This window comes from Odocoileus virginianus, chromosome 17 (genome assembly GCF_023699985.2).
Source record: "Odocoileus virginianus isolate 20LAN1187 ecotype Illinois chromosome 17, Ovbor_1.2, whole genome shotgun sequence".
In the NCBI taxonomy this organism is placed as follows: Eukaryota; Metazoa; Chordata; class Mammalia; order Artiodactyla; family Cervidae; genus Odocoileus; species Odocoileus virginianus.
The window spans coordinates 19,326,957-19,350,916 of NC_069690.1; the positions used below are offsets into that span (position 1 = coordinate 19,326,957).

Here is a 23,960-nt window from a genome sequence, read left to right on the forward strand (position 1 = left end):
GGCCCCCTCCCTCCCCCGGCCAGGACACTGCCGAGTCTGGACAAGCCTGTCCCTAGCAGGCCCCGGACACCACTCACAGGCGGCAACATTGAGGAAGGACTGCGCGCCCCACCCCACCCCCGCGAGCCGCGACCGAGGCAAGTGGGGTGCTGAGCGGGCACGGGTGACCTGTGTGCCCAGGAGGCCCCCGGCCGCCTGCCAGTGTTCCGGAAGTGCCCCGGGGCCCCCGCGGGCACACTCACCACCTGCAGCTTAATCTGGATGCATAGGGACTTCTTCTTGACCGCCGCCATCCCCGTGGTGAAGGTCTTCCGCATGCTGGTGGCCCGGCGCAGCGCCAGCTGCGAGCCGCCCTCCAGGCCTGCGATGGAGCCTGAGAGCACCGTGGCGCCGCCCGCCCGGCCCAGAAACAAGTTGCTGATAATTTTTCTGCCGGGGGAGGGGAGGCCAAGGAGGGGAAAGGTCTCACTCATGGAGCCCGCAGAGGCCGGCTGCCCCTTCTCGCAGCTCCTAGGACGCCCCACCACCCCCACATGACTGTGGCTAGGGGTCCAGGTTATCTGGGTGTGGGGGGGGGATGGAGGGCCCCCCCCTCATCCGACAGAGACACTGCAGGGGAAACCCTCAAAGAGCGAGAAGAGAAAACGGGCGCAGAGAGCCAGTGGCGCTCTTACTTCTGGGAGTCCTGTAGGAGGCGGGGGGCGTTCTGAGCGGCCGGGTTCTGCTTGGTGTAGCTCAGCCAGCCCGCCGTGTTGTACTCCACCCAGTTGGTGCCGTGGCTGTGGCCCAGGAGGAAATGGTGCGGTTTGCTGCTGCGGAGGAGGGGGCTTTGGCCTGGTTTGGGTCAGGGGGAGAAGCAAGGTTCAGATCATCAGGGCCCAGCCCCCCACCCCCCCACCCCAAAGCCCAAGGACTCAGTCAGCCCCATCCCGGGAAAGGCCAGTTGGACCCATATATACATAACCAGGTTCTCAGGAGAGGAAGCAGGGAGCGGCCCTCCAGGGCTACCCACCTTTCTTGTCACCTTCCTGCGGGCCATAGTAGGAAAACAGGCGCTCCAGGAGGGTGTCCTCCGTGGCCCCTGGGACCAGTGCCTCCTCTTCCAGCAGCCACAGCAGGCCCCTCGCCTCATCCGTGCGGGCCAGCGAGCGGACCTGTGGAGGCGGAAAGAAGTCCCACGGGGTCACATGGAGCTGTGGGGAGGGGGCCAGGACCGCTGGTTCCCAGCCACACACTCTGAACATGCCACACAGATACACACACACCCTCTAGCTCCTGCCGCTCATGGCTGCCATCCTGTGGAGCAGGTGGGCAGCAAGCAGAAAGCGGGGCAGAGAGAGGAGCCCACAGCACACATGATTCCTAGGACCTGTGTCCAGAGGCCCCAAAGACTGAAGGCTTCTTATGAACGCCAAGTCCACATCCAGAGGCTCTCCTCCACCTTCAGCCCTGGGGAGGTCAGGGGGCCTTGGGCGAACCCCATGTTGCCTGCAATCTCTGGGTATCACCTTCTATGCAGATTAAAGAGCAGATCTGTAAGGCTCTGAGTACAGAGGATGGCCCAAAGGAGGCTGTCAGTAAGAGGAAAGAGCCAGCTGTGGGGTGGCCCCTAGTCCCCCCAAGAGGGGAGAACCCAGAGAGAGCCTGGAGCTCTGCGGATGGGGTCACTGCAGGGTCATAAACTTGAGTGCCGAAAGCCTAAGACGGTTGACTTAATGCATGGGGCAGCTAAAATGGGCAGAGCTGGGGTGTCTGGGGAGCAGTGTCTGCATCTACCAGCTCCCACTCAGCAGTAGCCACCTGCCGTCCTGGAAGAACGTGGGCCTGAGAGTGTAGGTAAATCCCCCAGTTTCTCGAGAGAATGCAGAAATACTGAACTCCATTTCTAATTTCCCACATAGACCAAACACCTAGGTGTGAAGGCACCTTTTCTATGCAGTTCCCAGGTCTTCCTTGGGCAAGGACTCTGGCCTGGCCTCTAGGGCCTGGGGACAAGAGAAGTAAGAGAAGTGCCCTCTTTGACCCCAGTTGCCCAAGGGAGACTGTGTGCTGACCAGAAGGAAGCAGAAGGTGGCTACGGACCGGCGGGCAACAGACTAGCTGGAGCTGTGTGGTAGGAATAAGCAGGAAACTACTGGAGGGAGGGGTGAGTGGCGGGCGGGGCACGAAGGGGCTTCTTTGCCCAGAGGTGCAGCTGCCGATGCCAAGGCCCATCAGGCGAGGGGGGTCAGAGGAACGAAGGGACAGCCAAGCGCTATCCAAACACACCACCTGACCCACTGCTGCATGTATGTCTCCTGGGCCAAGTGGCCCACCTCCTGGGAAGGGCAAAGACTCTCGAGGGAGGCCTTGGTGGGGGCCCAGGTATCAGGAAGAAAAGCCAACTTCCCCTGGGGAGGTGGGGGACTTGGGCACGTTAAGCACTTGTCCCAGAGGGATGGATACTCATTCTCTCAGGGCCCCACCCCTGAGCCAGAGCCTTCCCACAGCAAGGAAGGGAAAGGAGGTAGGATCCAAGCAGAGGAGGGAGATCGGCAACCTGGCAACATTGCCGGTTCTTCAATCAAGCACCTTATGAAGCTTCCCTAACTGAAGACGACTGCTAAACGCCAAGTGCCATCAGGCCAGCCAGTCCCCCAGCCAGCAAGGTGCCCAAGACGTTTGCCCAGCGGGTGACGAAGCCCATCCCCACAATGAGGGGCAAGGGCTCACACCCACACAGCCCCCTGGTTTTATACTGTATCCATATTCAGACAGAATGCCACCTCCTCACCCTGTTGTTCCTGTACTTGGGGACAAGGGGCGGGGATGACTGCGTCCTCTGGGTCTAGCCAGGCCCTCACCCACGAGGAGGTCGTACGAGGGCTCCTGGCAGACACACCTGAAGCACAGCTGGACAGGGCCTGAGCTCAGACACCTGGGGCCAAGCTCCCTACCGTACCAGGGCCGAAGGTCACAGTGTCCGCTTTCTGGCCAGACCAGCGGACAGCTGAGGGCAAGGCACACGACTTTAAAGTGCTTGGTATCTGGGCCCGCCCACAGTGCCCCCTCCGACTGGCAGGCAGCAGCCCATAAGGGGAGGACTCTACTGAGGGAGGAGAATGGCAAGGGTGATAAAAGGCCAACCCAGGCCCTCCCTGGGATTCCTACCAGGGACTGATGGGACGCCTGGTCCACGGCGGCCACAGAGTCATCCGTGGCCGGCTCCAAGTCATCAAACGCCAGCTCGATGTTCTCCTAGGAAGGAAGGTGGGTTGGCAGTGAGCACGAGGCCGTGTGCCGCCCTACAAGCAGGCCAGGCGGGGATGCTGGGGTCAGCAAGTCCAATGTCCCATCAGAGGGACACTCCAGCAGCCCGACTGATGGATGCTCACCCCCTCCCAAGGCCCCGCACTGTGTCTCTAGACAGTTAACCTCCTCACCTCCTTCACGGTGAGCTAAAGTCTCGTACACATTCCTGTTACTCACACCCGCTGATCTGGCCACCTGGAGTTAGCCCACTCTCAATTTCACATACTCATCCTCGAAATACTTGAAGAACAACTGTCATTTTCCTCTTTAATCTTCTCTCATCCAAGATAAATATCACCCCCCCATACCCCCAGCTCATTCAACTCAGCTCCAAGTGAGGTAGGATTCTCAGATCCCATCTGGGATACCCTTTTATGGAGGGGGGGGGGGGCGCTCAATAATTGGTCTTCATCCTAACACATCAGGAGACAAGGAAGGCCAGGCCAGACACACATGGAGACAGGAATTGCCCAGTGATGGTTCACGGGGCCAAGGCAGGTAACCTTGAAGGCGAGCAAAGAGGGGCTCCCAGGGAGGGACTCTGCATGCATCTTTGGCGTGTTGGAGAGCAAACTCCACAAAGAAAGGACGCGGCCTCGGCAGGAAAAGCCTCCTGCTCCAGAGAGCACAGGGGACAGAAACGTCAGAGTAAAGAGCTGGGCAGGGAGCAGCCGGCGGGGAATCCGCTGCATCCACAGATGCCCCCCGACTCCGAGTGTTCAGGGCCAGGCGAGCCTGGGGGTGCTAGGCAGCAGGGGCAAGGTCAAGCGCTACCTCCTTGTATCTTTCCAACTCCTGAACGAAGGTCCGCTCATGGAAGAGCCTCTGCAGCCGGTCTTGGGCGTAGTTGTGGCACAGCTCCTCAAAGGAGGCCCCGCGGGCTGACCCACCCTGCTCAGGGTTCTGGAAGCCTGGGGTGTCCACAATCATCACAGAGCAGAGGGAGTGCTGGCTGGACTTGAGAGCCCTGCCCGGGAAGAGCCGGGTCAGAGCCCCCCAGCGCGGTGCCCTGGCAGCCAGGCAGCCCACCCTGCCCTAAGCCTGATCCCCATCCCTGCCCAGGAGCCCGGGACCTGTGGGGAGGACTCAGCTGGTGGAGGCTGGCTCTGCCTCAGCGACCCCACAGGCAAAAGGCATAAATCCCACCTGTGTGAGGCCAGGAAGCCGAGAGTGCCTGGCACCCACCTGTTCGCCAGGGAGATGAGAAGCGTGAAGAGCTCGCCGTAGAGGCCAGATGCCATGCCCTCCAAGCACTCCAGCGCACTCAGTTTGGGGCCTGTGGGCAAGAGGGTCAGCTCTATCTCCTGCTCCCTGGGACTCCATACCTGGGTGTGCTCCCCCCCCCCCACCCCCACCCAGGCCCAGGCAGCATGGAGCATCTGTTCGCCCAGCAGTCTGCCCACCCGGAGATGGCAGCGCACCCCAGAAGAGGCCTCTGATTGCACGGGACTCGGGTACCTGTGCCCTCGCCCAGGCTGCTCTCCTCAGGGCCCTGGCGGAAGGACGTGGAGCGCTGCAGGGTGCCACTCTGGTGGTGGTGCTTGAAGATGGCTGAGGAGAGCTCTTCCAGGCTGCAGCCCAGCAGGTATGCAGCCTTCTGGGCCCACTCGTGGCGGGCAAACTGCCTGCGCCCAGCTATGAAGTAGAAGAAAGAATCTAGCCTCTTGGGTCTGCCTCCTCAGGCTGCTAGATGACCACTGTGCCCTTCGGCTCCCTCGCGCCCATAGCGATAGGGAACAGGCACCCTCCAGAAGGAAAAAACAGCTCTGATGACATCAGCAAGGGCTTCAGGCATAACAGGGACAACCAGCAGCTGCCAGTGTCTCTCAGGGGTGGCGTTTCCGACTCTGTGACCCCATGGACTCCCTCCCCTCCAGGCTCCTCTGCCCGTAGAAGTCTCCAGGCAAGAACACTGGAGTGGGTTGCCATTTCCTTCTCCAGGGGGACCTTCCCCACCTCGGGATTGAACCCCAGCCTCCTGCACTGCAGGCAGATTCTTTACTGTTTGAACCACCAGGGAAGCCCCTTGGAGAGAATGAGCAGATCCAAAAAGAGGAGGTAACTCCAGGCTGTGGCCACCAGAGGGCTCCCCAACAGCTGGGGAAGCCCCTTTAGAGGGCTTGGCTCCAGGTGCCAGCTGTGGGGGACAGAGGATGAGCCAGCCCGCCTGTGAAAAGCACAGGACCAGCCTGTGCCTGGTGGGGGGGGGGGGGCATGTATCAGAAGAGTACTGGAGCTCCCCCACTTCCATGGACACACCAGGACCCTTCCCCTTCTCCCCAGGCATCCACCAGGGGAGATCTCAAATATCCACTGTGGCCCAACAGTGGGGAGGCAAGAAAGAGCTGCAGGGGACTGGGACGACGCGCCTCAGCCAACACGTGTCTAATCGCGGCAATTAGGGAACGCTAACAAGAAACAAGGTTTTACCTTCGGCAGCTTCTGTAAGGCAAAGGACCAGCATGCAGCATGCAAAGAAAAACAGCGTGTTAGCAAACAGTCATCAGCTGAGCCTGCCAGGCCCAGGGAAGGGCCTGTAGGGGGTGGGGGTTTGTGAAGATGAGCCGGACAGAGAACACAACCCGCATTCAGAAACTCAGAAACACAAACACACACACACATGTGCACACATTCACAGCCTCATAGTATTTGTATGGATATAATCACACTGACACACACAGAAAGAGACCCACAAAGACTCTCTACCACACATACACACATGTGCACACACACACACACACACACCCCTAGAAAATCCTGGAAGCTCTGAAGAGGTAACAGACTCTGCTGAACAAGGTCATGTGCTGATGCACTCAGAGCTCTCCACATGCAGTCAGCACTCAGTAGGGCTACAGGAAACCTGGGCTTTCACCTCCTCAGAGGGAAAGAAAGCCCTCAGCACACAATCGTACGCCCATCCACCTGCCCATCTACAAGTGTGGAGACAACTCTAACTCTGAGCCTGCTTCCTCTTGGGCAGGGATGCCACCTGCTGGGATCATAAGGTACCTACCTCATGATGCCTGCTGCTGCGCGCTCCCACCCTCCCTCCCACCCACCAGTGCTTCCTCACTCCTGCTGACAGCCTGGGGCCCTTCATATCCCAGAGGAAGATGAAGCCAGTGCCCCAGGTGCCGTTCAGAAGCAGCAGCCCTTTCTCTATACTGGAGGAGAAAGAGGCGAAGAGGCTCTCAGAGCGCCGGGCTATCCATATCATCTCGGAGGAAGGCAGACCAAGCCAGACCAAACTCCAGCCATTCGTGAGACACCCAAGCACTAATGCCGAAGCTGCAGCCCATTCGATACCACGGCGCCTGCTGCCCCCTAGTGGCCGTCACCCTGACATGCAAGAGGAAGAGGCCCTTAATAACCACAGCGCCTGCTGCCCCCTAGTGGCCGCCACCCTGACATGCAAGAGGAAGAGGCACTCAAGTACCAACCCAGTGAAGACTAGGGAAGATTGAGGGGAAACTGGCCTTGGGAAGCCCCAGGAAGCAACACACCCTTCCCCACCTATGCCCCAGGGAGGGCATCCTGAGAGGTTCCAGGACCTGTATGCAAAACACGTAGAAGCAGCTGTTCCTGGGGCTCTGAGAAGCCCCGCCGCCCGCAGGCACCCTCTCCACCCTCAAACCTGGGGCTTCTCCCAGGCCAGTGCCCTCTGCTCTGATAGAACAAGCCCAGTCCCCAGAGAGCCCAGGGCAAGCACCAAGACAGGGCACGGTGGCCCCTACACCCCTGGTCGGGGTCAAGGTCAGTTACCCGCTTGCTCCTCGGGGGCCTCTGTCAGGAAGGGAACAGAAGGAGAGTTATTCTGGGGGGGTGGGGGGCTACTCTGAGTTCGTGCCCTCATCTTTCCCCCCAGCCTCCAAACCCCCAAGCCCCCTGCTGTTCACAGCACTTCAGGCCACTGTCACCTCAGGCCAGGCCTCTGGCCATCACTGGCAGACACTCTTCTGGGCGTTTAGAGGCGTCTGCTCTGACGAGGGGGACTGGGGAAAGGGACAAACCAGAGAAGGGTTTCTGATAACAGGCAAGTCTGTGTGGGGCAAGGACGAACTGGGGGTGGGCCGGGCGCCCACCAGCTCTCCTGGGTGACCAGCCAGCCTGCTGGGCTCCACGGTGGGTTACCTTTGGTGGCACCTGCAGCCCCCAGGTGGTAGATGGCAGCCAGGATGAGCCAGCAGGCTTTCTGTTCATCCGGGGAGACGCCCAGCACCTTCATGGCCGCCTGGAGCTTACTGAACTGCTGAGCCGCCTTCTGCTTCTCCTCAGGCTGCAGGGATGGATGGGCACACGGGCAGCGGATCTCAGACGGGCTGTCCTTCCGGCCATCCCCATGCTGCCGGGCCCTCAGGGCGGCCCAGGCTGGGGTACCGCCACCCACCCAGAGCTGGGCTCCTGCTATTCCCCTGGGGCACTCCAGGCCACTCGAAGCTTCTCCTACTCCGAGGCCCCGGGCTGCCAACCCCTCCCCACAGGCCCCTCACCTTGGCCAGCGGCACAATCCCAAACACATTGTTCTCTGCCAAGTGGTTCAAGTGGAGCTCTGTCCTAGGGGTACACACGAGGTGTCAGCGCAAGGCTGGGTCCCCACACCAAGTCCATCTCCCCACCAGGCTGGAAGCAGAGACTCTGCCTCCAGACTCAGTTCTGTCTCTCCACCATGCCCTCCCGTCAGGCACCTTTCCTAACTGGCCCGGATGCAAGGCTAGCACCCTGGGCTGCTTGCTCAGCTTTATCATTTATCCTTTTTTTCAGTGAACACAGACAGCAAGCCCAAACATCTAAAGGGAAGAGCCTGGCAGAGGAGCCAACATCGAGGCAAGGGGCCAGTGTGGAGGGCAATGGAGAAGAGGCTCAGCCTCTGGCCCCCACGTGGGCTCCAACGCCAGCTCAGCCCCACACTGGCCGTGGGACTGCGGGAAAGTCCCTGACCACCTGCCCCTCAGGGTGCTTTCCGCTCCAGATCTGGCATCACGGGGAGCAGAGATCCTGGCCAGGCCCTGGGGATGCTGAAGGGTCAATGGTGCCCCTCACCTACAGCCAGGCCCCCGGGGTCCAAGGCCGGGGAGCTCCTGTCGGGCAAGGTCTATGGCTCATTCAGCTCATCACCTCCAGGGCCTAGCTCAGAGCCCAGCACACAGCGGCCATGAAATAAAAACCGGCATGGGATGCAATCGGGGCAAAGCCCAGGAGCTGTCAGTGGGTGGGAGCCCAGAGCATCCTCCCAGTGCCCTCTGCCCCACTCACCTGAGGGTACCATCCCCACAGGCCAGCAGGTAGTAGAAGACGTTGAACGTGGCCTCACCAGCTGGACGTCGGGCCACACGCAGCTTTTCGAGAAGCATGGTCTGCGGCACAGCATAGAGGGTGTGTGGGCTGGAGGGCAGGCCCAGGTCAGGCTTCCCCGACCAGGCCCGTGGCAACAAGTGGCTGCATCTTATTCTCCAGGAGCTCAACCAAAGGCCAGATCACCTCATAGGCAAGTGTGGGGCAGACCCCAGAGCTGGGGAAGATCACAGGCCCTGCCACCCCATCCAGCCGCCAGGGGAACGAGGCACTCGGTGTGAGCTATTTCACAAGCATGGAAGAGAACCAGCCTCGGGGGGGGGGGGGGGGGGTTACTTTACTGACAGGCCAGTCCTGCATGGGTCAATCAGGCTGAGAGAAGGCCCTGAGCAACTAAGGTGTGGGCCACCCCAGGATAGGGAGGAAGCCAAGCCATGCCCCACCCAGGGCAGGAGACACGGCAGGTGGGCAGAATATGGAGGCTCCAGGCAAAGCAGGCCCCTGCAGGGGCCGGGGTCCATTTCGTTGGGGCAGAATCTCAGGAAAACGAGGTGCAGGAGTCTGGTTTCTAGGCATGAAATTGGACAGCCAGTCTCTTACTACCCTGCGTGTCCCTCACCTGAACAGAGGCGGAGGCCACCTGGCCAGCCTGGTCAAAGTCCAGGGAGAGGATCTGGGAGAAGCGGGTGGCGTTGCCGTTCATGATGGTGGGGCTATTCCCAAAGGCTTCCAGGAGGGTGGACAGAGCCTGCCACTTGTCCACTGCAGAAGACAGGCCCCGGGGCTCTCAGGAGGGCCAGGCACTGCTCGCCCCCAGTCACGCCCCCAGAGGCCCAGGCAGAATGGGAGGCCCAGCCCGTAGCTGCTCCCCTAGTACCCAAAGGCTGTTACTCACACCAGGACTGCTGGGGACAGAGGGGTTTTGAGGACAGAGAGGCCCGGGCGGAAAAGAGCTGGTATCTTGGCAGGGCCTCCATCCCCACCCCATCTCCAGGCCCCGCCCCTCTCCCTCCGGCCCCGCCCCCTCTCCAGCACCCCGCCCCCTCCAGCCCATTCTGTTTCCCCGGTTGCCTCTGCCTCACCAGAGAACACCTTGTTCCCGCTGGTGCCTGCGATGGTGGCCAAATATTGCACCAGATGCTGGCAGCTGGTGGTCTTGCCACTGCCACTGCTGCCCAGGAGGATGATAGACTGGTCCTGACGGCTCATGAGCATCGCCCTGTAGGCAGTCTGGGCTACTGCATAGATGTGGGGGGCCATGTCCTCCCGCCGACACCCCTTGAACATGTGCATCACCTTGGGTGTGAGAGGGATGGAAAGAAGGGGTGGGCGCTCTTAGCTGGCCCCATGTGGACAGCCCTCACCCCCAAGACCCACACCTTTCTGGGCTTTTCACTCCAAAGGAGCCAGAAGGTTTAGGAGGCTAAGGTCATGCATGGAAAATGCAGATACCAGTCAAGTCCTGGCCTCTGTGTGAGGGGGGGGGGGGGGGGGGGTGGCTTCTGTCCCCATCTCTTGAAATGACTCCTGTCCCCAAGGTCACTGTGAGTGTGGACAGGAGCCCTGTGGGATGGCAAGTGAAAGGGGCAGAGCCAGGGAAGGTGGGCAAGGTGGGGAGGTAGAGGGTGGTGGGTCTGTGTGGCTGCACCTTCTCCGAGTACACGGCCGGGGCCCCTCGGGGACTGAGGACCAGCAGGCTGGGGCCAGCGTATGTGTGCAGCAGGCTGGCACCGTAGCGTTGGCGCAGCGTGTGCAGGACACTAGACTCGTTGAGGTACACCAGCGAGGCCAGATCCTCCAGACGGTCACAGGAGGGAGCATTGGCCTACGGGATGGGACAGACAGGTGGGCACCGAAGAAGCAGCAGATCTGGTCGGCCGTGCCAGCAGACAGCCTGCCCAGCCCAGCACGGCCCCCTCTGGTGCCTTCCACCAGCCTCCGGCAAACCTTCTCCACGTCATCCTCATCCACGTCCAGGACAGCTCCATCGTGGTCAAGCTTCACACGCAACTTCCCCTCAGGCAGGCTGAGCTCCTTGGATTTGAGCTGAGTGGCTGCAGAGCAGGGACAGACAGACAGACAGACAGACAGACAGACAGACATGGGCCTGGGAAGCCGTGGCAGTCCTCTCTGGGCCCCTCATGGTCCTGCCTTCTCCCAGCTGTGCTACCAGCCTCTCCCCGCGCACCATCCAGCCCTGGCCAGACCCAGAGGCCCACCAGCCGCCCAGTCCTGAAACCAGAGAGGCCCAGGCACCTGCCCCGTGGGCCTCCCCAGACTCACCCAGCGAGAAGCCATCCTTATGGACGAGCCACACCTTCTCTGTCTCATACCAGGCCTCCTCAGCTGCAATCTGCTCTTCTGTCTTCACCTGCCAGAGGGAGGGGAAGGACAGAGAGTCAGAGCCTGTTCTGGAAAGCAGGCAGGGACAGAGGGAGAGGAGATGCATGACAGGAGGGGCTTCCGGACGAGTCACTGGGTGAGGGGGACGAGAGACATCAGAGATGTCAGAGAAGGAGGCGGGGGAGTCAGGAGTTGGTGGTGGGTGGTCCTGAGGAGCCCTGAGGACAAGGACACAGGACTAGGGACCCTGCCATCCCTGAGAGTCTGGAAAGACAGGGACACGTGGCGGGTGTGCCCAGGAGACAGCAGATCCCAGGAGAGCAAATCACCAGCCGCCCTCCGGCCCCCTCCCTGCGAAGCCTGGACCATCAGTATTCTGCGCCCCCAGCCGCCACCCTGGGCTGCAGCTGCTGTGACCTCACAGGCCCAGCTTCTCCGTCACCAACTGACAGACCCTCCTTCACCAAGCAGGGAAAAGGCATGTGCTCAAGATCTGAGAATGTCTCCCGGGACTCAGTGCAAACTGATGGGACGGTCTGGCGTCCCAGCCTCGTCCCTGGCCTCCCCCCAGAGGGTGCTCTCCTGGCAGGGGCTGTGTTCAGATGCACATGCCAGCGTACTGTGCCCCCTCCATGCCTCCTCAGAAGGGGCCCAGACCCATATGGATGTGCTGAGGCCGTACAAGGGCATGAAGCAGCGTGGCGGGGGCGGGGGCAGCACTGCTCTGTCAAATACAGGAAGGAACATGCATGCCACCCGAACGGACATGGACATGGGTATGAAGGGGCTGGGAGCCCCTGGAGGCCCAGGTGGTCACCAGTCAGAAAGAAGCATTCACGGGCACTGTCAGGGTATGGGGCTGCCAAACCTGGCATCCCCTAAGACGACCTGAGCTGGGCAGAAATGGTGCCTGGGGGAGCTGGGCAAACAGGAGAAGCGCTCAGCCCCCACGGCCCATCAGGGTCCTTTTGTCTTGTGGGCGAAAGAGCAGCAGGATTCATCCAGTGGCCTCATGGGGAGATGGTCACCCCCCTCCATGGCATGAGGAGTCCTCAAACTAGCCCTAACCCCCAGCTCTCTGGGGGTCCCCAGCTCGGAGGTATAATTAGTCTCTTAAGAGTCCCCCATCCTCACGAGGCCTCTGGCCAACATATTGACACTGCTCTGTGATACTGATCTTCTGGGTGAGGGATCAGAAAGGACAAGGGCAAATAATAACAATAAGTATGTTCTCTATTACATTTCTTGGAGCTGAAAGAAAAAGATCTGTGTCCTACTCCCAGGGTAGATTCCAGCTTCAGATCACTCCCTCTCCCTTGCTTCAGCCCTCCCAGGCTATAGAATCAGAAGGCTGGCTAACACAGTGGTCTCTAGACTCTGCACATCATGGACTGGTGAAATTACCCCTCAAACAGGAGGATCACCACCATGGGGCTGACAGCATTTTAATAAGACATCTTAAAAAAAGGGCTAGATATTTATATTTGAAAAAGATTGGCTTTATAAAACAAAATTACTTTTTAAAGAAAATCATGAGACAGGTGAAACCTTTGTCTTGAATGGGCACATTGTAGGGGTCAGATGTTTGGCAACTAATGACATCAAAGGATAAGGGCCTCTAACTAACTCAACCAAGTCCTTCAGGGCTAATCCGAAGAGAGGTTCCCACACTGGCCAGCAGGGGGAGACAGAGGAGGCACTTCTTCAGGCTCCAGAGTGGGGTGGGGGCAGAGGTGTGTGGTGGGGGGGGGGGGGTAGAGATTCAGCCTTTTCAGCTTTCTCTACCCAGAGCTGGAGCCACAGAAGATTCGGGTTCCAGACTCTTCCCTGGGCTGGGAAGATCCCCCAGAGGAAGGCATGGCAACCCACTCCAGTATTCTTGCCTGGAGAATCCCATGGACAGAGGAACCTAGAGGGCTACAGTCCACAGGGTCACAGAGTCGGACACGACTGAGCAGAGACACACACCCAGAGACAGCGGAAACGGAAACAGCTAGGAACCAACACTCTGGCCAGGCCCTTGGGCTTCAGTGGGTGAGAACCTCACGCCACAGAGGCCTAGACACTCCTCCAGGGCTGGACACAGAGCGGCGGCCCATGTCCAGCTCCCGGCATCGCCTCCCCCAGGGGTCCCCCCAGATACTGGCTGGGAGCCAGAAGGGGAAAGAGGCCTTACACTCCAACACGAGGCCCGAGCACAGACGCCAGCCCAGGTACAGGCCGGGGGTGGTGGGTGGTCACCGGAGGGCTCCTGAGGGGGGCAGGAGTGCCCTACCTGGCTGTGGGCAGGAGAGGCGGCCTCAGGGTCCAGCTACCAGCGGCAGGCAAAGGAGAAAGAGAGAGAGAGAAGAGGGGTGAAGACAAGCAGGCTGTCCACGTGTCCCCTTCAGCAAGCACCCCGGCCAGGTAGGGGGGAAGAGGGATGCAGCACCAATAGGTGAGGGGGCTGGCTGGGGCAGGCGCATTGCACCCAGGTAAGGAGGAGCCCTGGGTGGTGAGGAAACACTTGTCACCATCAGACTCCTTAGTGCAGATGCTCTGATAAGTCGTTCCCTGCGGCAGGTGGCAGCCTCCCTGCCTCTGGCCGCAGGCTCTCCTGGCATCTAGTCCACTCTGCAACAGCCTCCTTTCTGTGTTGCTTGGCCAGACCACCTCACCACCCTCCAGGCCCAAGACCCCTGGGAGCCTGTGGCCTGATGTCCCGGGAACTGCCCAGCCTAGCTCCCCTGTAGCCACCAGACCCCAGCACGGGCTGTTTCTGGCCTCCAAACACCCACCCGAGGGTGCCACTCCCCATGCCAAGGGCAGTCTTTCAGGGCTGTCATCCCTGTGTAGCTCATCAAACAAGACCACCAGCAGCTGGATGTCTAGGACCCCCTTTTCAAACTCCCACGGCATGCCTGCAACACTCTCACCCCACGGGACCCCCACACCAGCCCCACAGCACCCCCACCCCTCGGGACCCCCGCACCGCGCCCGCCCCACAGCACGCAGAGGCTGCATCTATCCAGGTGCACCTGCCAGTTGGCCAAGGACCACAGAATGTGGACAGAGCCTGGGCCAGCCCCCACCTCCCCATCTGGGCCTGGTTACTCCAAGGCCTTTCTAGAGACGAAGGGGAGGCAGCAGCCTTGGACCTTGCCTGTGAGAAACGGGCAAGGAGTTCAGAGGCCCACCTGGGTCTTGAGAATCAGGGCTTGATCCAAAAAGGAGAGTGACTGCTCCCTGCCTCACACCCACCGGGTCCTGGCACCGAGACAGGCCCTCGGGGGCAAGAGACTGGGGCCAGAGGAGCGGGCTGGATCTCCAGCCAAGAGGGGCCCCTCCCATGGGTTCCCTGGAGGAACAGGCCTCACTCTGCTCAGACCCCCTGCCCTGCCCTTCTCTCATTTCTTCACATGGGAAGCCCACGTGAGGGCCTCCAGGCCCCCATGGAGCCCCCCTTCCATGGCCGGGTGCTCCTACACACACAGACACACACAGTCTGGCAGGCAGCCCCCATGAAGGGACCAGGGACTGGGAATCACAGGTGAGAGGCGGCATTACTGGAGCTGTGAAGATCCTCTCGAGCCGCCGGTGGGCCTCCTCTGGGGGGGTCAGCCAGACCTCAGGGGCAGCTCCAGCCTAAAGGTCAAACCACCATTAGTCCTGGCCCCAGGGAACGTTAGGGGCACAGCACACCAAGCTTCTAGCTCAGGAAGCCACTGGGACCCCCATGGGTAAGTGGAATATGGTCAGCGAGGCAAGCAAGGCACCACTTTAAGCTTTTAAGCTATCAGATGAAAATAAAAGGGCTTCCCTGTGGTCTCAGAGGTGAAGAATCTGCCTGCAATGCAGGAGTCGTAGGAGGCAGCGATTTGATCCCCGGGTTGGGAAGATCCCCTGGAGGAGGGTGTGGCAACCCACTCCAGTATTTTTGCCTGGAGAATCCCATGGACAGAGGAGAGTGGTGGGCTACAGTCCATGGGGTCAGAAAGAGTTGGACATGAATAAGGCAACTTAGCACATACGCATGAGAATAAAAGAAAAGGGGCCTGGAGCTCCAGGGTTAATTCTTTCCACCACCTTAACCCTTTCCGCTCCTAGATGACCCGTTCTCCCATGCATCCTCTGGCTCCGGCCCCAGGCCCAGGAAACACATGGTTGAACTCCAGTTCTGGGCTCCAGCCCCAACTCCACCCTAGAGAGAGGCAGGAGGCCAGAGAGCCGAGGGAGGGCAGCCGGCCCAGGACCAGGCACATGACCCTCTCTGGCTCCTTGGAGGTTCTCCTTAGGGGCTAGCAGTTCACCTCAAGACCAGCCCGTCCAGCCAAAATGTTCCTGCCAACTCCGGAGTGCCAGGTCGTCACTTCCCTGAGGCAGAGTGGGCCAGGAGGGATGGGGGAGCTGCGGCTGTTCCCCTCTCAGCTCTGCAAAGCCCAGGAAGAATGGAGTGGGGAGCAAGGCGGGTCTGGGACCTCAGGAATCCGAGCGGGTAGCAGTCAGAGAGGCAGGCCTCCAGGGCCTGGGGGACAGGGCAGGCCTTTGGGAAGTGCCCTGCCCCCACGTCCCCGACTGTCCCCTTCCAACCAGAAGGAGCAGAGAGAAGCGGTAGTGAAACTTGGCATGTACCCCACTCCCCTGCGCAACCCCATGAGGCCCCAGAAGGTTCACAAAATGGCAAAACTTGAAGAGAAATGCCCCCCAACCCAAGGACCAGCCAAGCAGGCATCATCTTCCAGGGATGGCCGGAGGGATCATCCTCAGTCCTCCCCTGCGCCCCTCAGCTTCCTGTCCCACCCACAGGGCACTCTGTGGACAGATGGGGACCCCAGATCCAAACGGGGCCCACTGTGCTCTTGGCCACTCAGGCCTAGAGTTCCTCAAGAGTCCTGCTGCCAGAGGGGACAGCAGGGGGCAGTTGTCCAAGCCTGAAGAAGCCGTGACGGCTTCAACAAGCACTGTTATCAGCATTACTATGTGCTCAGTCGCTCAGTCGTGGCCAACTCTCTGCGACCCCTGTGGACTGTGGCCTGCCAGGCTCCTCTGTCCATGGGATTTCCCAGGCCAGAATACTGGAGTGGGTTGCCATTTCCTTCTCTGGGGGCTCTTCCCAACTCAGGGATCGAACCTGCATCTCCTGCCCTGGCAGGTGGGTTCTTTACCACTGAGCCGGGTCATCATTTTCTCGTGGAAATAATGTGTTTGATCACGGGTTGCTGCTCATTATGTACATTGTATGACACTCTCAAATACAAAAATCACCCATTTCCAAAATACCTGTGGCCCCAAGGGCTTCAGAGGAGAGACGGTAGACTGATGTGAACCCCATGCAACAGCGGAAGGCTCAGAGATTCTGAGGGCCCACAGGAGTGACGGGCTGGGGGCAAGGTGTGAGCACAGGCCACCTGACCTCAGAAATTCTTTCTACCCTCGCAGCGATCTGCTAAGACTCTGAGGGGCGGCTTGGGATGTGGCGCCTCCCGCTGACACGGTGCGGGGCTCAGGGCCAGGCCCGGCCTCCCATGCAAGAGTGAGAAAAGAGCAGCTCCAGGCGGTCACCAGGGCCCCTGGGTTCTGGCGTTCAGTAAACGCAAGCCATGCAGCCCTGCCGTCGGCACGTGGCCCGGGCCCAGCTTCTCTGCAGTCATGCGGGGCTTGTGCAAAAGAGCCTGGGGAAGCTGACTGCCAGCCCTCCGTCGAGGGCAGTGAGGGGACTGGGCAGTTGGTGACACACTCGGGTACCTCCTGCTGCGCGTCAGGGACTGCTGACTTGTTCGGCTGCAATCCAGTGAGGTTCGACTTCAGGTTCGGGCCAGCGGAGCCTGGGTCCACCCGCTCCTCCGGTGGGGCCGGGGAGCCTGGTTTCCCCGAGGAGCCTGGCTCCTGGTTGGAGGGCTTCTCCGCCTTCCCAGGAGACTGCCTGCCACGCGGCTTGTGGTCCTTGCCCCGGCCCCGGGACATCAGGCTGCGCAGGCCCACGGAGAGCTCGTCTTTGGGCGCCTCCTTCTTGGCTTCGGGCTTAGGCGGAGCAGGGGGGACAGGAGGTGGGGGCGGCTTGGGGCCAGGGGCTGCCTTTTCTCCCTTCTTGCCTCGAGCCGGGTGCTCAGGGGATCGGACCCCTCTGGCCGGAGGCTCCTTGGCGCTCCCAGGCTCCTCGCCAGGCAGCACCCTGCTCACCACCTTCCTCACTGCGTTCGCCACCCTCTTCCGGGACAGGCCCTGGGCCTCCTCGCTGGGGCCGTCCGCTGAGGGAGCTGCCGGGCCGTTCATGGCCGGGGTGGACGCGGGGCTCTTGGCTCTCTGGGGAGGTTCGGAGGGCACAGGGCTGGTGGAAGGCTGAGGACTCTTAGATGGGCCACTGCTGCCCTTTGAGCTGCCCTCTGGCTACGGTCACACAAATACAGGGAGACATTAGCAGCAGGCCCTGTGTCCCTGCCCACCCTCCCCAGAGGAAGTAAGAGGCATGCCTCACGCCTGGTCACAGAAGAGACCTTCCATTCATTCAACAGACAACACAAGCTCCCAGAGGCTGCCCCCAGGAGGCCCGCAGTCTATCCTCCAGATAGAACAATTGCATGGAAGAGCTTGGCTTCTCTCTCCCACAGAGCATGGGCAGGTCACCTACTGTCTATCTCCAGGCTGAGCTTTGAGAGGCTGGCACAGGATATCCAAAGGCCCAGAAGGTACCCCAGCGTTACAGGCTCACATCAGGATAGCAGTCAAGCTCGGACCCAGGGAAGCCCACCCCCTCACAGCCCAAACACAGCAGAGATGCAGCACAGTGAGGCCAAACACTCATTCGCACCATTAAATCCTGTGCCTAACTCTGGGCCTTCCTGCCTCTGTGGTCCTCCTCTGACCCGGCTTGCTCAGCAGTCAGCGCCAGAGCCTGCCCATCCCAATGAAAACCACAGCCAGGAAGGAATTCTCGGCCCTCAGACATGCCAAGTCTCTTCCCTCCCGACTCCTCTGGTCTGTGGCCACCATCCGCTCCTCACCCGCACTCTCCAGGGCTGCGGAAAACCAGTGCTGGCCCAGGAAGCTTCCACCTCAGCCTGCTTTCTGCCACTCTCCCTGCTGTTGTCCTTGTGCAAACCTCTCAAGGGCTGGAGACCTCCTGGCCCCCAGAGTGTGCATGGGGAATAAGAGGGGGCAGCTGACGACACTCAAAGGGCTAAGCACTCAAGCAACCACAGCTCCGCTCTGCTCAGAGCTGGGGCCCTGGCTCAGCCCACTTCTGGGCACCCAGGAGTCCCCTGGAGACGCTGCGACATTCTGCCTGGTGGGGACAGTCTGCGGTCCCCAGGGATCGCCACTGGGGCAGGGCAGACCAGGCTGGCTAGTATGGCAGGGCAGTTTCCTGCAAAGATGGCCACTCTGCCTGGGGCAGCCAGGTCAACCTGGTGGCCCCTTGCTGGTCAGGTAAGCCCCTGCCACTCATGAGATATGCTCGAGTCCTCATTCTCCCAAACAGTGACCTTGGTTCTAGGGTGTCCCTGGGTGCCAGGCTCTGAGAGGGGCTGGCAGCCACTCTGATGAAATGCAGGAAGGCATTCAGAGCAGTGGACAGACCTCTGGCTGCCGTGTGGATTGAGACCCACGTCCTGAGCAGAGCTGAGCCAAGTGACCTCAGGCCAAGCCTCTGCTGCAGGGGTGGGGAAGGGAGGCCTTGAAGGGGCCTCCTCCTCAAGATCTTGGGTTGAGAGTGTTCAGTGGCATGTAGGGCCCTGCAGAGCTGAAGTGACCCCCACTGCTGGGTCCCACGCCCCACTCCCTTCTGGTTTTCCTCCCACGCCCTCAAACTGAAGCTGATGATCACAGTGATGATGCTAGTAACTGCTAACATCATATGGAGCTTATTATGTGCCAGGCAGTCTTCTAAGCACTTGACATCTAATTCTCCCTCCAGAGCTGGCATGCTCTAAGGCCCCTCCCTCAGAAGATCTCAAACATATCCCTTTGAAATCACCCTGGCCTCACAGGACTGCTTACAGATCAGGTAGAAGCCATTAACACCTGGCTAATCAAATCTCCACCCAAGGAAGGGGGGCAGGGGGAGGGCAGGCACCTTCTGGGGTAACGAAGTTTGGATCTGCTCCGTGACCCAGCAGTCCCGGAGCCCTGGGCGCTCCTGCCTGCTGGGCCAACAGCAGCCCTCATCTAACTGCACATCTCTGGACCTGGCTGCTGTAGAACTCTCTCCCCTCTTGCCTTAAAGGTGTCCAGCTTTATTCAGGGTCTCTGTCCCTTTATTCTGCCGCTGTCCCGAAGCAGAATGACTGGTGGGGGTTATAGCACCGGATGGCTGGTGCCTGCCTCCGGGTCGCCTGCACCGAGCAGCTGACGGGGTCTTGGGAAGAGAAGGCAGCAGCTGCAGTGAGATCCCTCCCCGCCTCGTCTTGTGCAACCAGAGCAGGACGCGGAGTCCCAACAGCTGAGCTCTCATGTGACACTCGCCCACCTCAGAGCGACCCCACCCATGCCTCTCCAGCCCCAGAGAGTTCGGGAAACCAGGACCATAGGAAGGAATGAAGGAGAGGGGTGTTAGGGAGAGGTCCTCAACATGCCTGGCACTGCCAGCTCCTTCACACACCCCGGGTTGGCATCACATTTGCCGTTCTTCCCATCACTTTAGTGGCCTTCCCTCTAGCCACCCCACACGGGAAGGGGCATGCCAGAGGGCCTGCCGGCTCCATGGAACTGCCTCCCAGACACAGCCTGCCTGGACACACAACTCACTCACTCATTCCCTTTCTCTCTCTTACACACACACACACACACACACACACACACACACGGGTCTGGGAGAACCACTTACAGCCCCTTCCTCTTTGGCAGGAGGACCAGGCTTCGGGAGAGCTTTATCCTCCTCTTTAACCTGAGGGAGCAGACAGAAGAGGTCACTGGCAGGTCAGAGGTCAGGGTGGGGAGACACAGGAGGAAAACATCCAAGCTGTTGCTCCGAGAGGCAGAGCTCCTGAGTGCTTAGGAGTCCTGGGGCTCCAGACCTGGGCAAGTTATCCTACCCTGGGGTCAAGATTGTCCAGGGACAACTTCAAGGATGAAGCATCTCTGTGGGGAATTAAAGCCATGGATCCTTTGCCTTCAGTGACCGGCCATGTGGCCCACGTGGGCTGCCTACAGAAATCCACCCATGAGAGTGACATCATGGCCCTGCTTATAGGAAGGATCCAGCGAGTTCAACTCAGGCTAAACTACAAGAGCCATTCCCAGCTCAAACAGGTGGTGGTCTGAACAAGAGCCCCCTGACCCCAGGACTGAGGTGGGGGAAGGACCCCAGTGTATGGGGTCGGCAGAGCTCAGTGTGGGGTGAACAGGCAACCCAATCAGGCCGGCCTCCAGGTCGGTCCGATTTCCCCAGCACAGTCTGGGTGCCTTCCCCACCAGCCAGCCGAGCTCTGGCTGGAGGCAGGAAGTCGGGCAGAGGCAGGAATGCAGGAGACCAGATATCTTCCCAACCTCAGACCCACAGAACTCTGCCAACCATGCAGTTGAGGGAGGCAACCCCAAGGTTGGGGGGATGAGGGGGGGAAGGAGGAAAGATGCCTGGGCTCTGGGGTCTGTGCCCAGCCTGGGAGCTGGCTGGCCTGAGTTAGAGAGGAGGAGCAGAGTCAGGGGCAGACGGCAGCGACCATAACGAATCTGGGAAAAGAACAGACACTATGGCCGCTCTGATGGTTCTTTCAGCTCAGAGCCTGGCCCAGATCAGACCCAGAGGGCCAGGCCTCTGGTCTGGGTGAGCATTCTCCTCTCCCCCTCACTAGCATCCCTCTCTTCAAAAGCTCAGGCAGTCCCAGTGGCTTTCATTTCTCTTTTTCCCCCAGTCACTTAGGACTAGAGGAAAAAGACAGGTCTGTCAGTAGGGACAGGAGAATGGGAAGGAGTCCTTGATTCCTAAAGGAAAAGATCCTTAGAAATGCATTCAGAATCATTTTAATTATCCACCCGGGGGACTTTCCGTGTGTAATCAGGGTCTGAGGCTAATTTTGAGCTCTAATTAGCAATGCCTGGGGGCACTGACCAGCGTGATGACTGCTGCAGTTTTAAAGCTAATAGCCCATAGAGCTATTTTCAGTGGGCCCAAGCTTCAAAGTTAGCTCACACTGCCACGGACAGAGGGAAAAAGGCCATTATTCATCAGAGCGGACTCCACGACTTTAGAAATTTGGGACTGGAGCAGAGAACAGGCAGAGAGGGGCTGGTGGAGAGGAAAGGAAGGAGAGTCTAGGTCTGCACCTGATGCCCCCACAAAGGCCCACGCCACCCATCTCCCATCACACCATGCATTAGTTCCAGGGCACACGGGTTAGAGGGTCAGCAAGTGTTCACACACCACCCAGACACACTCATCACGCAGTGCTGTCAGCTTGGGCCCAGCGATGGCCCAGACTCCCAAGTCCACTCCGTGTCCTTCGTCAGCTCCAAGTCTGTCCTCCTTCTGTGTGGCTCAAGCTTGGGGCCCCAAGGGTCTTTCCCAAGTGGTGAGGCATGGCAGCCCCCAGAGATGGCTGGGACACCAGACCCAGCTCTGAGCTCAGGTCTGGATTTAGCCTGAGGCTGACTCACCGCCCCTCCCCCACAGAAGGGTTGAGTCTGCTGGAGGTCATAGCCCAGCTGGGGCCTGTGCACTGCACAAAGGCACGCGCAGGTCTGCAGCCTGAATCACCCTCTGGCCCCAGGCAGCCAACTGGCCCGGCTCCCCACTCCTGGCTCCTTCTCACCCTCCCCATCACAGACCCCAGACTCGGGGAGACCCAGTTCTGAGGCCTCAGAGCCAAAGCCATTCCCAGCGGCCCCTTCACAGCAGCTCAAGTGCCCAGGGGTGAGTCAGAGCAGCGGCGGGGTGCAGAGGGCGTGAGGGGTTAACTTGGAGGGGCACCCGTGGGACAAAAGGCAGCTCGGCTTACCAGAGGTGGAGTTCAGGGGAGGAGCATGACCCAGCAGAGGAGCCCATCCAGGCAGGAAGGGGGAGTTCATGCCCCACCCCCGCCCCCTGGTCCTTCTACCCAACCCCCCAATGCACATGCCCCAGTCCATTGCCAGGTCCCAAAGCTCCCTCTCCCACCAGCCAGTCTCCTGCCTGCACACACCATGCCAAGCACAGAGAAAAAAAAGCACAAAGATTTTGGAATATAACTTTCCTTTTGCTCCCAGAAGGCAAACCTTGATGAAAAGGCCATGGTGCCGAAAGCAGCCCACACCCTGGGTCAGAGAAGAAATGGGGGCAGGCTCTCTCAGGGGCTGGGAGTCTTCCTACAGACCAGGACCTGCCGGGACAAAGACCGTGGGCCACAGGGGAAAGGAAGAGTGGAGTGGAGGGGGAAGGATTACGAAGTTTCAAAGTTCAGAGGAAAGAGAAGATTAGAGGAAAGAGAAGACAAAGCGAGGTACGGGACCTTGACCTTCCTGCCCTGGGCAGCTGTGTGTCCTTGAATAAGCCGCTTCACCTCTCTGGGCCTCTCCGTGGAATTAGGGGATGGGCTAGTCCAGACAGTGGCTAAAGTCTTTTCTAGGTCTGATACCCTACGAGTTGGGGTGAGGACAGGCACGTGCGTGCATGCTGTCGTGTCCAGCTCTTTGCAATCTCACGGATTATAACCTGCCAGGCTCCTCAGTCCATGGGATTTTCATGCAAGCCCTTAATTCAGTGAACCTGCAGGCCTGGGAACCAGGAGGGGATTAAGGAAGGACTAGGACTCCTGGGGCTTTGCCTTTTACCTGCAACTCACCAGCACCTGCCAAGGGTAGGAGGCCTGGGGAAAAACAACACAGCTGCCCCGTCCGGGCGTTAGAAACCAGAGCGGGTCCTCTCGAAAGTCAACAGGTGGAATCTGCCTCAGCCCAGGGAGAGCTCTCATCTCAAGAATCTGTTCAAGTCAGCAAAGTTTAAACTGGTTCATTCTTATTCTTGTTGTTGTTTAGTCGCTAAGTCATGTCCGACTCTTTCGACCTCGTGGACTGTAGCCCACCAGGATCCTCTGTCCATGGGATTCTCCAGGCAAGATACTGGAGTGGGTTGCCATTTCACTCTCCAGGGGATCTTCCCAACCCAGGGATCAAACCCTCGTCTCCTGCATTGGCAGGCAGATTCTTGACCACTGAGCCATCAGGGAAGCTTCTACCCTACTGTCAGGTCATATTCTAGACTTTAAGTTGGCCTGTTTAATTCACTGACTCATCCTCTGATGCCCTGCTCCAGCACTCCCGTGTGTCCAGAGAGGAGCCCGTCAGCTTCAGGCTCTGAGGACACCGGGCTGCCTCCTTGTCAGCTGCTCCTCAGGAGCATCCTTCCGACCACAGATGTAGGCTTTTCCCTGGAAGAACTTCCTTCTGTGGCTTCTGTGCGCAAGTGCCCAGATCTTCTCCTCTCTTCCTTATCACTAGATTTTAACTAGAATTAGAATCAAGAAACACCTGTCTTTGTCCCACAGAGAACAGGTAAGGAATGCAGCCCCAAAGATGGTGGCAGCATCTCCCCTACAGTCACCTGCATCTCTCTCTGCTCCTCCAGCAGAACTGAGATCTGATGGTTCTGTGGAGCAAGGGCGCCTGGGAGCAACAGCCTCTCTTCTCTGACCTGTCCTCTCTCTGGTGAGTTCAGACATTTCCAACAACAACATTCATTACTGAACATGGAACACCTGCAATGAGAAGAGCCCTATAAAGGTGTTTTATATGTATTTTTGTATATAAAAAATCTTACAGCCTTAGGATAGGAGAACCATTATTATTCCCATTTTACTGCCGAGGAAGAAGACTCAGAGATGAAGTCACAAAGCTGGTAAGTGGTGGAGCTGGGGTTTCAACCCCAGTGGCTCCAGCTGCAAGCCTGTGCGGCTCCCTTGGAGGCCCATCTTTTCTGCTGCGTCAGGCAGGGTCAGGGGGGCTGAGTCATCCTTAGTGGCCAACTCTGGTTAAGATCTGCGTCAGCATCGAGCTTCGGGAGGCCTGGGTCCAGCCAAAGCAGAGATTAAGAGGGCGGCGCTTACCAGCATTCAACGTGCCCAAACTGTTTCTGGACTTTCGAAGGG

At 59.4% G+C, this 23,960-nt stretch overlaps 1 protein-coding gene across 15 annotated transcripts in view; it reads right to left on the bottom strand.

Moving 5' to 3' along the window:
- The window catches only part of MYO18A (myosin XVIIIA), a 100,304-nt gene that overhangs the window by 35,041 nt on the left and 41,303 nt on the right, over nucleotides 1–23,960 (bottom strand). For 6 of the 15 annotated variants that reach the window (XM_070478783.1, XM_070478785.1, XM_070478780.1 and 3 more), the window contains exons 3-19: nucleotides 13,202–13,237; nucleotides 10,867–10,954; nucleotides 10,531–10,637; nucleotides 10,232–10,408; nucleotides 9,666–9,879; nucleotides 9,203–9,345; nucleotides 8,545–8,645; nucleotides 7,782–7,845; nucleotides 7,423–7,567; nucleotides 7,054–7,074; nucleotides 4,750–4,926; nucleotides 4,477–4,567; nucleotides 4,066–4,258; nucleotides 3,151–3,237; nucleotides 1,013–1,154; nucleotides 675–834; nucleotides 243–429 (exon numbers count right to left, since the gene is read on the bottom strand). In XM_070478783.1, the coding sequence (XP_070334884.1) occupies nucleotides 243–429; nucleotides 675–834; nucleotides 1,013–1,154; nucleotides 3,151–3,237; nucleotides 4,066–4,258; nucleotides 4,477–4,567; nucleotides 4,750–4,926; nucleotides 7,054–7,074; nucleotides 7,423–7,567; nucleotides 7,782–7,845; nucleotides 8,545–8,645; nucleotides 9,203–9,345; nucleotides 9,666–9,879; nucleotides 10,232–10,408; nucleotides 10,531–10,637; nucleotides 10,867–10,954; nucleotides 13,202–13,237 (2,133 nt within the window). Of the gene's footprint in view, nucleotides 1–242; nucleotides 430–674; nucleotides 835–1,012; nucleotides 1,155–3,150; nucleotides 3,238–4,065; nucleotides 4,259–4,476; nucleotides 4,568–4,749; nucleotides 4,927–5,721; nucleotides 5,734–7,053; nucleotides 7,075–7,422; nucleotides 7,568–7,781; nucleotides 7,846–8,544; nucleotides 8,646–9,202; nucleotides 9,346–9,665; nucleotides 9,880–10,231; nucleotides 10,409–10,530; nucleotides 10,638–10,866; nucleotides 10,955–13,201; nucleotides 13,238–14,472; nucleotides 14,535–23,960 lie in introns of those variants that run through there. The other 9 variants (XM_070478784.1, XM_070478787.1, XM_070478778.1 and 6 more) reach the window with 5 other exon arrangements.